Source organism: Crinia signifera, chromosome 8 (genome assembly GCF_055691185.1).
Source record: "Crinia signifera chromosome 8, ASM5569118v1, whole genome shotgun sequence".
Lineage (NCBI taxonomy): Eukaryota > Metazoa > Chordata > Amphibia > Anura > Myobatrachidae > Crinia > Crinia signifera.
Genome location: NC_139224.1, coordinates 18,233,801 through 18,246,589, shown reverse-complemented (window position 1 = coordinate 18,246,589; position 12,789 = coordinate 18,233,801). Strand labels below are relative to the sequence as shown.

Sequence of the window (12,789 nt, the reverse complement as noted above, 5' to 3'; positions counted from 1 at the left end):
ACTGCCACATACAATATATGGTAACCACCCCCCACCCATCCAGGGCCTTACCTCCTGATCATTGTAATACTGCCACATACAATATATGGTACCCCCCCCCCACCCAGGGGCCTTACCTCCGCCTCCTGATCATCGTAATACAGCTTCTTGGTTTCAGTGTCCCAGTCAATTGCAACTGTGGAGTAAGCTGAGAGATAGGAGACCCTGGTAACTATGGGAAACGTCAGATCTGCACATCCCCTCTTAGCATCACACTGCAGGCCTGTATGTTACACGCCAGCCGCACCACACAGACCACGCGTATGTTGGACGCCGCACACAACAAATCTCACATGTCAGGATATGAAAGATATACTTCATCATAAGATTACGGTGCCCATTTATCACACATGTGCGGCTAATTCCTTGAAAATGTTATCTGCACACACAGTATCAAGAATTCCCTGAATGTAAGACAGAGGAACCGCAGCAATAATCTCAGATCCCTCCATCCCGGAAACCACATCCCCCCTGGGCAGCATTGCCTCCCTGCAGACCCCCAGTGCACCCCACTTCTCCCTCTATCACAGACCCCCAGAGGGCGCCCCCCTCCTCCCTCTACCACAGACCCCCAGGACGCCCCCCTCCTCCCTCTACCACAGACCCCCAGGGCGCCCCCCTCCTCCCTCTACCACACACCCCCAGGGCGCCCCCCCTCCTCCCTCTACCACACACCCCCAGGGCGCCCCCCCTCCTCCACAGACCCCCAGGGCGCCCCCCCCCTCCCTCTACCACAGAGCCCCAGGGCTCTCCCCTCCTCACTCTACCACAACACCCCAGCGTGCCCCCCCTCCTCCCTCTACCACAGACCCCCAGGGCGCCCCCCTCCTCCCTCTACCACACACCCCCAGGGCGCCCCCCTCCTCCCTCTACCACACACCCCCAGGGCGCCCCCCCTCCTCCCTCTACCACACACCCCCAGGGCGCCCCCCCTCCTCCACAGACCCCCAGGGCGCCCCCCCCCTCCCTCTACCACAGAGCCCCAGGGCTCTCCCCTCCTCACTCTACCACAACACCCCAGCGTGCCCCCCTTCCTCCCTCTACCACAGACCCCCAGAGGGCGCCCCCCTCCTCCCTCTACCACAGACCCCCAGGGCGCCCCCCCTCCTCCCTCTACCACAGACCCAAAGGGGGCCCCCCTCCTCCCTCTACCACACACCCCCAGGGCGCCCCCCCTCCTCCCTCTACCACACACCCCCAGGGCGCCCCCCCTCCCTCTACCACAGAGCCCCAGGGCTCTCCCCTCCTCCCTCTACCACAGACCCCCAGGGCGCCCCCCCTCCTCCCTCTACCACAGACCCCCAGGGCGCCCCCCCTCCTCCCTCTACCACAGACCCCCAGGGCGCCCCTCCTCCTCCCTCTACCACAGACCCCCAGGGCGCCCCCCCTCCTCCCTCTACCACAGACCCCCAGGGCGCCCCCCCCTCCTCCCTCTACCACAGACCCCCAGGGCGCCCCCCCTCCTCCCTCTACCACAGACCCCCAGGGCGCGGCCCCCTCTACCACAGACCCCCAGGGCACGGCCCCCTCTACCACAGACCCCCAGGGCGTGGCCCACTCTACCACAGACCCCCAGGGCGTGGCCCCCCCCTACCACAGACCCCCAGGGCGCGGCCCCCCCCTACCACAGACCCCAAGGGCGCGGCCCCCTCTACCACAGACCCCCAGGGCGCGGCCCCCTCTACCACAGACCCCCAGGGCGCGGCCCCCTCTACCACAGACCCCCAGGGCGCGGCCCCCTCTACCACAGACCCCCAGGGCGCGGCCCCCTCTACCACAGACCCCCAGGGCGCGGCCCCCTCTACCACAGACCCCCAGGGCGCGGCCCCCTCTACCACAGACCCCCAGGGCGCGGCCCCCTCTACCACAGACCCCCAGGGCGCGGCCCCCTCTACCACAGACCCCCAGGGCGCGGCCCCCTCTACCACAGACCCCCAGGGCGCGGCCCCCTCTACCACAGACCCCCAGGGCGCGGCCCCCTTCTCCCTCTCCGCAGCCTCTAACCTAGTATGACTCTTGACAATGAAAACTTACAGGCGAGTTTTAAGAAGGAGCCCTCTGCGGGCATGGAGCCCACATCCGACATGGCGTAAGAGTTCACCAAGCTGAAGGAGAACAGCCTCTTGTGGCAGTCCAGGGCTTTCTTTGGCATTTTATTACAGGGGCTGCAACCCCCCTCTGAACTCTCGCACTCGGCACTGTCGTCAGACTGGCCATTAGACTCTTCGGGGGATTCCTCTTGCTCATCACCCTCTTGGTGGTCCATTTCCTCATCTAGACAGGTAACAATGTGTTAGGGACGGACCTTCCGACAATCCGGTTTCTAACATCTGGATAAAGAATCCACCTACCGTCATATATACCATTGGAGCCATTGCAGTTGCTGCTCTCGCCAGCGCAGCTGGAGTACTCTTCTGGTAATGGGGACTTTATATAACGCCTGGAGGGAGACAAAACATTACATCACCAATCCCACAGTCTCCCTTGCAACTGACTGCGGGTACAGGTAAGCAGCTGAAACGCGGCAAGGTCCGGACCACCGGGAGGGAGACTAACATCTCCACTGCCAAGCTGGGTGCCCTGGAGTATTACCAGGTCATTGGGGTTCCCAATCTGGTCTATAGGTTATCCCTGCTTTTATATACATGTTCTGTAATGGTTACCTATGTGGAAAGCCATCCTGCGCATCTCAATGCCCTAGACGCGCCATCCTTAAAGCAAAACAGCATTTAATGATCTATAAATATAATTTTACCAACCTATAATCGATAGATAAAAATTTATCTACCTATCTAAATCCTCAACTCTGAGGTGAAGTACCACCAGTGCCCACTAGAGGCCACTCAATGGACCAAATGACTCCTTAACAGAAAGTGAAAGCAAAATGATCTCTAAACTACCTGGATATGGAGAAAGGGCGCTGTGAAGACAGACTATAGGTAGGAGCAGATAGGGACTAAGCCGTCATTTTGTTGGGCTGTAACTAGTTGTAAACAAATGTCAGTTAGTAGCAGCTTGCAGAACAGTTATGCGCAGTACTTACTGGATTCTCTCCAGGACAAGGTTATACAGCATGTCCACTGTCAGGTTGTGCCTAGGTACGGAGATGAGCAGCGGTTGCCCGTACAGGATAGTACCCGTTGAAGTGCTCTGTCGGAAACGTCTTTCCCGGAAGCAGACGGGCAACGTAATCCACTCAGAGTCATCGCCCTTCGAAGACCTCACCTCATAACTGCACCAAAGAGTCAGAGAGAACAGGATGAGACCTTGTGGGAAACCGCCAGTCACATACGCAGACAGGAAAGGGGCCGGCACTCCAGCTGCCGAAGGACTACCAGTACCAGCATGTCCTGCAATTCATGATAAAGTGTGGCAGCTGGAGGGATGCTTATATCCCCTTTCATAACCACAGGCAGACAATAACAATTATTACAGGACCCCGCCCCCCCCCCAAGTTACGAGAGAATGGTCACCATGTGTGGTTAGCGAGTGCACATACACGGCAGAAGCACATCATGTAACAGATTATTCACACTCCCTGGATCACTGAAGTCATCAGCCTGACTTAGCAATACGGAGTCATGACCCCATACTGGTATAGGGGAACAGAGCAATGAAAGCAGCACACGTCACAACAATATTCCTCAATGGTTATACCCCTAATATAGGGCATAACAACAGGAGCTTTCATACTGCATCAGATACAGCTGCTTCAGCAAAGGCAACGGAGACAAAGTGGCCGCACCACCATGAGACCCCCAGACTAGCGGCAGCACCACAGATATATGGTGGCACCGCTGAGATACAGAGGCCACACCACCATGACACACCAGACGCACCACAGAGATATGGTGGCACCGCTGAGATACAGAGGCCGCACCACCACGATACACCAGACTAGCAGCCGCACCACAGAGATATGGTGGCACCGCTGAGATACAGCAGCATCAAAGAGACACGGTGGTACCAGCCCAAAACCACATTGGCGTCATTACAATCTACCAAAACAATAGGAGGATTATTAATGAATATAAAATGACTTGGTAAAAAAAAGTTTACATCCATAATTCCTCCATTTCCCTAAGGACCCTCATTTTCAGAAGTGACTTGTGCACAAGGTCCCTACACTGCCCCCTAGGAATCCACCGTAACTCTGTTGTACTTACACAAAGATATCGTCCCTGTCCATGATGTGGCTAAGCATCTCATCCATCTGGAAGATCTTGTGGAAACGATGGTTGTACACGTCAGTTACCACCATCTGGTAAAGGGACAGGACACAAGTCAGAGCATGCACTGTGCTGGTGCAGTGTGGAGCAATGTCACATGATAAGTACTTACATTTTCCGCTGGCACGCCCGACAGCTTAGATAAGGCAGAACACAAGTCCGAGACTGTCCCCATCTTAGGCACAGTCAGCCGATACTGCAGTGAGATAGGAAGATGTAACATTATCTGCGGGTCACCCTCCCCCCTGCTCTTCCTATGACCATACAAGACCATGACCTACCTGATTTGGCTTGCACTGCGGGTCAGATCGGACCAGGAACACCTCCATGGTGCGGTCCTTCTTCATGGGGAGCGGTAAAGTGAGATAACAGAAGGGGTCAAAGGTGACGGAGACTTTTGCGCACTCCGGACACACAAGTGTCGATTTAAAAAGGCCGTGGAAAATGTCTACAATAATAGAGTGGTTCCGTCGCAGGTGATTGTCCCAAGCTTCTCTGGCCACGATCTGAAGACCGCAGAGAAAAGAGGAACCATGTAATGAAAAGAAGCCTTGTGTGTATTATGAGCGATGTTTAGAACGTCCGCTTACCGAGTCTGGCCGGCCATTGGCGTCTTTCAGCTCCAGATACGGCTTCTTCTTCACCCTGTTCAGGTCCTCGTGAAGGCCATCTAACAGGAAGGCCAGAAGCTCCTGGGAGTCCTGTTGCTGGTACCCAGAGAACTGTGGGGCGAAGCGGCCGACTTGTGTCTGAGAAGACAGAGGTACAATATACAGAGGTCAGTCCATTGGCCACAAGTGGGATCTAGCAGGAGTCAAATGACACACCCACCACTGATCTGCTATGGGATGGGGGCTAGTAACTGGTGTTCCCTATAGGTGCAGCCTAGCCTGGTAATATGTAGCAGCCACCTGCAAAACTATAGCAGTCAGGAGCTGGGGCATGGCTTACCCTTTCCTTATATTTGTGGGTGTGGTTTATGCAAATTCAGGCACTGCTTATGCATGGGGGGCGTGGCTTTAATCTGGACAGTTACATGAATACAGTCAGACAGCTGACCAATGTTCCGTCCCACACTGCGGATTGCTAGGGACAGTGCACTTACTTTGAACATGCGTGGCGCCACATATGAATGCTCTCCTGACCAGATCTGATGGATCAGGTCTGCATATGCCATAGCAATCTCTCCTTTCATCCCGAGGGGATTGTCCCGGTTGATTTCCTCCTTATACGCATCAGTCAGGAAGTACTCAGTCAGGGGCGGAGTATTACTCAGGCACTGCAGCGGTAACAGAACAGCGATATTATAACATACACTGTGGAACAAAGGCCTTCAGTGCCAGGGGCTTAGGCACACAACAGTAACAGAACAGCGATATTATAATATTATTTGTACAGTACATGCTCTTTATAATGCAACACAACCAAAGAAACCTGGTGCAAATACCAAAAATCCAGAGGACTGCACACAGACATTTATAGTGCGGGTGTCAGCCGGTCCTGTGTGCTGCCTCTAACCGGGGACTGAGCGCAACACAACCTCCTTTCCTGTACGGCGCTGCTCAGCATAACCAGCCTGCAGGAGCCTGGTGCCACCATACTACCTGCAGGACTATACTACATGAGCCTGGTGCCGGAGCACAGCCAGCAATACTACATGAGCGTGGTGCCACCATACTACATGCGGGACTATACTACATGAGCCTGGTGCCAATACTACCTGCAGGACTATACTACTTGAGCCTGGTGCCTGAGCACAGCCAGCAATACTACATGAGCGTGGTGCCACCATACTACATGAGCCTGGTGCCGCCATACTACCTGCAGGACTATACTACATGAGACTGGTGCCTGAGCACAGTCAGCAATACTACATGAGCCTGGTGCCGCCATACTACCTGCAGGACTATTAGTGTTCCCGCTAGGCTGTTTTAGCGGGGCGCTGCGCCCTGCCCGTTTTTTAAAGGGCAAAATGCGCCCTGCCCCTCTAGCAGCGCCCCGCTAAAACAGCCTGGTGCCTGCCCACTCCTTGAACGGGGAAGCCCAGCGCCGCCTTAGACGGCAGTGCCCGGCGCCTTCCCCGGCATCAAGGCACCTTCCCCCAGCATCTTCAGCGCGGCCGGCCCGCCCACTTTAGTGACGCCGCTGGGCGGGCCCGCCCACTTTAGTGACGCCGGCGGCCCGGTCTGCCCACTTTAGTGACGCCGGCGGCCCGGGTCTGCCCACTTTAGTGACGCCGGCGGTCCGGGACCGCCCACAAGTGTGCCGTCGGCTGCCCTGGCCCGCCCCCCCGGCGCCCTGCCCGGCACAATTTCTAGAGGGAACACTAACTATACTACATGAGCCTGGTGCCTGAGCACAGCCAGCAATACCGCATGAGTCTGGTGCTGCCATATCACCTGCAGGACTATAGTACATGAGCCTGGTGCCACCATATTACCTGCAGGACTATACTACATGAGACCGGTGCTACAGGACTATAGTACATGAGAACGGTGCCGACATATCACCTGCAGGACTATACTACACGAGACCGGTGCTACAGGACTATACCACATGAGCCCGGTGCCGCCATATTATCTGCAGGACTATACTACATGAGACCGGTGCTACAGGACTATACTACACGAGACCGGTGCCGCCATACTACCTGCAGGACTATACTACATGAGACCGGTGCTACAGGACTATACTACACGAGACCGGTGCCGCCATATTATCTGCAGGACTATACTACATGAGACCGGTGCTACAGGACTATACTACACGAGACCGGTGCCGCCATACTACCTGCAGGACTATACTACATGAGACCGGTGCTAAAGGACTATACTACACGAGACTGGTGCCGCCATAATCACCTGCAGGACTATACTACACGAGACTAGTGCCGCCATATCACCTGCAGGACTATACTACATGAGCCCGGTGCCGCCATATCACCTGCAGGACTATACTACATGAGCCCGGTGCCGCCATATCACCTGCAGGACTATACTACACGAGCCCGGTGCCGCCATATCACCTGCAGGACTATACTACACGAGACCGGTGCTGCCATATCACCCTCAGGACTATACTACATGAGCCCGGTGCCGCCATATCACCCTCAGGACTATACTACACGAGACCGGTGCCGCCATATCACCCTCAGGACTATACTACACGAGACAGGTGCCGCCATATCACCCTCAGGACTATACTACACGAGACCGGTGCCGCCATATCACCCTCAGGACTATACTACACGAGACCGGTGCCGCCATATCACCCTCAGGACTATACTACACGAGACCGGTGCCGCCATATCACCCTCAGGACTATACTACACGAGACCGGTGCCGCCATATCACCCTCAGGACTATACTACACGAGACCGGTGCCGCCATATTACCTGCAGAGCAGAGTTCATGAAGCAGGTGTTCCCGAGGTTGCTCAGGCCGCAGAGTCCTGGCTTACTAGAAGGCTCCCTGTAGCTGTAGGAATTATAGGATGAGCCGTATCCCCTATAAGGAGGAAAGGAAAAGGTTATTACATGTGCACCCCCTTATACATTCCCCCATAGCGCCATCATATTGACATGCACGTGCCGGATCAGGTGGTGTCCCCCTGTAATAACTGCAGACACTGCTCACCCCCCCCCCCTGCTGCAGCCTTCTACAGATTTATAGTACAGAGGAATCTGACAGTTCATAGAGTTACCCATCTCCAACCCACGGGACAGCATGCACAGGAAATCCCTTCCCTGCCCTGGTGCTGGACTGATAACCCGGCATGGCGCACATTACAAGATCCAGCCACTAGATACAATCTTCCCAGCAGTCCCCCATTACTTCTCACTTACCCCTTGGGGCTGTTCAGGCCGTAGGTGCTACCAGTGTCTCCGTTAGTGATGGCAGAGGATGAGGTGGATGATGAGGAAGGTGAGGAGGAGGAGTAGCTGCTTGGCGGGGATTTCCCAGAGGTAGCATACGTTCTACTTGTTGCCGTACTTGACCTACAAAGCCATATTTGTACAATATTATATGTGTATTTTATTATATGTCATTTATAACTAAGCCCACCGATTAAAGCTGGGATTGATTAATCATGTCTGGGAGCATTTTATTGCAGGGAGCGATTGGCACAGGGATCAATCAATTATGAACGGGGGATAACAGGTTCAGAAGGAGAAGTGTTGCCTACACCCAAACTGTATTCTCAAATGTATTTCAGTCCCTGCACCCCTAGCCCAAAAGTTTCTAATTGAGAAAATCAGAAAAAAAACACCTTGAAGTAAATAAACCTTATACGTCATCCTCGGGGTTCGTTATTTGGTAATGTGGAGGATTCACTAGGATATTGCTCATGGAACACCAACCCAGGGCTCTCCTGCAAGCCCCACAAGTCACCCCAGGGTGCCACTGTATTATACTATACTAATGATATCATCCTCTTCCTGACCTTACTTACTTCGTCTGTGACTGCCTGGGCCACGAACCATCCGGATTCCTCTGTTCTATCACCAACATCTATTATAAAACATAAAAGTCCAACAACCAGCGTTAGCCCCGCAACAGGCGGCCGCCCCACAGGAAGCCCGGCGGCCCCCCCACAGGAGGCCCGGCGGCCGCCCCCACAGGAGGCCCCGCAACCGCCCCACAGGAGGCCCCGCAACCGGCCCTCAGGAAGCCCCGCAACCGCCCACAGGAAGCCCCGCAACCGGCGGCCGCCCCACAGGAAGCCCGCAACCGGCGGCCGCCCCACAGGAGCCCCGCAACCGGCGGGCCGCGCCCCACAGGAAGCCACGCAATCGGCGGCCGCCCCCACAGGAAGCCCCACAACCGGCTGCCACCCCACAGGGAGCCAGATGAGCCGCCTGCCACCATTACCTGTCCCTGGTATAAACCAGCGTCCTGTACGGTGTTGTCTGGCTTAGTGAGCTGCTCATACGTGTTAGTCATGTATCTGTTCCACAGACGAGTTTCCTTATCTGCAGGGATACTGAAGATGCTCCTCATTTCTTTCTCTATGGTGTCTGTGTTATCGGAGACACAATGCAGGAGTGAGGGGCGCGGGACTCAGGGGACTGTGCAGCAGGTAGTGCGGGGGGTTCACAATGGGGCAGCAGAAGGTGAAGGATGTAGGCTCAGGGGGCAGCAAGGGTACATGGGTCATGGCAGCAGAGAGCGAGGAGTCAGAAGGTGGATGCGGGACAGGGGTCAGGTGAAGAACGCTGCACTCACCTATACTGTCCGCCTTGCTGAAGTGACGTGACACCACATTGTCACTATCGCTGTTCTCGCACAGTTTCAGCTCTATGAGGTAGACCTCCACCTTGCAATGCTTCACAAACATGCCGTGCTCCACCACCTGCAGGAGAGACAGCATGTAGCAATCCGTTACAGGCCCCCCCCCCCCCCCCCCCACGGGTCTTCTTCCCCCACACACTTACCTTTCTCACTATGGGCTGCTGGCCCTCCACACTCCCATACCAGCACATCAGCTTATTCCAGGCTTCAGTGGGCACCAGGACATAATCCAACTCATCAATCAGATGTTCCTTCAATACCTGAGTGTCAGGATCTACAGCAACACATGAAGGGCACAGCTGCATCACATGTAATACCAACAAGGCAGCCAGGTCAGAGCGCCGGGCAGGGCAGTGATCAGTCTAGCACCTGGGGTGCCGCTCACTGCTCTGCTGCTGAGATACAGACCAGCCTACTAGAAGCATTATAGTAGAGGCAGTAAGGAGGCAGAGAAATAGAAGGAACAGGCACAGATCTGTCTCTGGGAGGATTGGCGCCTGGGAAAGACTTCACCTACCATATAAACATCAACACTGGGCACATACATGTATGGCGTGATACATGGATCACCCAGGCACCCAAGGACAGCAGAGCAGTACTTGCTATGTCCTGGTCAGCTTACAGCGCATTGGCTCTAACTGATCACATGTCACGTAATCATCCTACAGCAGAAAGTACAGGGTTATGCCCTCCGCCAGTGTATATCAGGCCTATACTTAGGTTACTGAGTAGGTCTGTGTATTACTGGATCACCTAAGTACTCCGCCAACCCGTGTTACCACCTGTGTGCCCCAATTACCCCAGCATGTTACCGCCTGTGTGCCCCAATTACCCCAGTGTGTCACTGTATGTATACCGCGCGTCTGTGTGCCCCAATTACCTCAGTGTGTCACTGTATGTATACCGCGCGTCTGTGTGCCCCAATTACCCCAGTGTGTAGCTGTATGTATACCGCGCGTCTGTGTGCCCCAATTACCCCAGTGTGTCGCTGTATGTATACCGCGCGTCTGTGTGCCCCAATTACCCCAGTTTTACACTGTATGTATACCGCACGTCTGTGTGCCCCAATTACCCCAGTGTGTCACTGTATGTATACCGCACGTCTGTGTGCCCCAATTACCCCAGTGTGTCGCTGTATGTATACCGCACGTCTGTGTGCCCCAATTACTCCAGTGTGTCACTGTATGTATACCGCACGTCTGTGTGACCCAATTACCCCAGTGTGTCACTGTATGTATACCGCACGTCTGTGTGCCCCAATTACCCCAGTGTGTAGCTGTATGTATACCGCACGTCTGTGTGACCCAATTACCCCAGTGTGTCGCTGTATGTAAACCGCGCGTCTGTGTGCCCCAATTACCCCAGTGTGTCACTGTATGTATACCGCACGTCTGTGTGCCCCAATTACCCCAGTGTGTCGCTGTATGTATACCGCACGTCTGTGTGCCCCAATTACCCCAGTGTGTCACTGTATGTATACCGCACGTCTGTGTGCCCCAATTACTCCAGTGTGTCACTGTATGTATACCGCACGTCTGTGTGACCCAATTACCCCAGTGTGTCACTGTATGTAAACCGCGCGTCTGTGTGCCCCAATTACCCCAGTGTGTCACTGTATGTAAACCGCGCGTCTGTGTGCCCCAATTACCCCAGTGTGTCACTGTATGTATACCGCACGTCTGTGTGCCCCAATTACCCCAGTGTGTCACTGTATGTATACCGCGCGTCTGTGTGCCCCAATTACCCCAGTGTGTCACTGTATGTATACCGCACGTCTGTGTGACCCAATTACCCCAGTGTGTCACTGTATGTATACCGCACGTCTGTGTGCCCGAATTACCCCAGTGTGTCACTGTATGTATACCGCACGTCTGTGTGCCCCAATTACCCCAGTGTGTCACTGTATGTATACCGCGCGTCTGTGTGCCCCAATTACCCCAGTGTGTCACTGTATGTATACCGCACGTCTGTGTGACCCAATTACCCCAGTGTGTCACTGTATGTATACCGCACGTCTGTGTGACCCAATTAACCCAGTGTGTCACTGTATGTATACCGCACGTCTGTGTACCACACGTCTGTGTGCCCCAATTACCCCAGTGTGTCACTGTATGTATACCGCACGTCTGTGTGCCCCAATTACCCCAGTGTGTCACTGTATGTATACCGCGCGTCTGTGTGCCCCAATTACCCCAGTGTGTCACTGTATGTATACCGCACGTCTGTGTGACCCTATTACCCCAGTGTGTCACTGTATGTATACCGCACGTCTGTGTGCCCCAATTACCCCAGAGTGTCACTGTATGTATACCGCACGTCTGTGTGACCCAATTACCCCAGTGTGTCACTGTATGTATACCGCACGTCTGTGTGCCCCAATTACCCCAGTGTGTCACTGTATGTATACCGCGCGTCTGTGTGCCCCAATTACCCCAGAGTGTTGCTGTATATATGCCAGGCGTCTGTGCACCCAAATCCCCTCAGTGTGTCACCGCATGTGTACGCGGGCATCTGTGTGACCCAATTACCCCAGTGTGTCACTGTATGTATACCGCGCGTCTGTGTGCCCCAATTACCCCAGTGTGTCACTGTATGTATACCGCGCGTCTGTGTGACCCAATTACCCCAGTGTGTTGCTGTATGTATACCGAACGTCTGTGTGCCCCAATTACCCCAGAGTGTTGCTGTATATATGCCAGGCATCTGTGTGACCCAATTACCCCAGTGTGTCACCGTATATGTACGCAGGCGTCTGTGTCCCCCAATTACCTCAGTGTGCGGCTGTATGTATGCCGGGTGTGTGCACCAACTACCGCGGCATGATCTCAGGATTCCTGCTCATCCAGAATTCAGTGCTACGACTATGCATCAGTTACACAGGGTCCGCACACACAAAGCAGAGAGAATACAAAGCTCTATATGTACAATCGCCAGACTAATGATCAGCGATAGCGCCCACACCCCCCATCCCCGTCTATAATACTGTACCTGTAAACAAGCCCGAATTATCCACAGGCCCCGGAAAGAAGTTGCTCTCTCCTACATTGTACAAGTCCCACGAGTCAAAGCCCACATATTTCTTCCACTGCTTGAACCATCGGCTGTCAACGAGATACCTGAAAAACATTAAAATGTGCAACTATTAACTGGAGGATCCTGGGAGCCACGACTAGAGGTTCGGCCAGAAGGTAGTACTCTAATCTCAGAGGCCAGCAGATAGAATGTGGTAT

The 12,789-nt window shown here is 54.6% G+C and overlaps 1 protein-coding gene across 1 annotated transcript in view; it reads right to left on the bottom strand.

Annotated features, from left to right (window-relative positions):
- Positions 1-12,789, bottom strand: part of USP4 (ubiquitin specific peptidase 4) — a 30,618-nt gene that overhangs the window by 15,367 nt on the left and 2,462 nt on the right. The window contains exons 2-17 of the mRNA XM_083155871.1: positions 12,548-12,675; positions 9,703-9,833; positions 9,494-9,620; positions 9,140-9,285; positions 8,721-8,779; positions 8,113-8,265; positions 7,663-7,774; positions 5,374-5,547; positions 4,859-5,017; positions 4,550-4,774; positions 4,381-4,464; positions 4,206-4,300; positions 3,083-3,271; positions 2,391-2,479; positions 2,074-2,313; positions 117-187 (exon numbers count right to left, since the gene is read on the bottom strand). Coding sequence (XP_083011997.1) covers positions 117-187; positions 2,074-2,313; positions 2,391-2,479; positions 3,083-3,271; positions 4,206-4,300; positions 4,381-4,464; positions 4,550-4,774; positions 4,859-5,017; positions 5,374-5,547; positions 7,663-7,774; positions 8,113-8,265; positions 8,721-8,779; positions 9,140-9,285; positions 9,494-9,620; positions 9,703-9,833; positions 12,548-12,675 — 2,182 coding nt within the window. The remainder of the gene's footprint in view (positions 1-116; positions 188-2,073; positions 2,314-2,390; positions 2,480-3,082; positions 3,272-4,205; positions 4,301-4,380; positions 4,465-4,549; positions 4,775-4,858; positions 5,018-5,373; positions 5,548-7,662; positions 7,775-8,112; positions 8,266-8,720; positions 8,780-9,139; positions 9,286-9,493; positions 9,621-9,702; positions 9,834-12,547; positions 12,676-12,789) is intronic.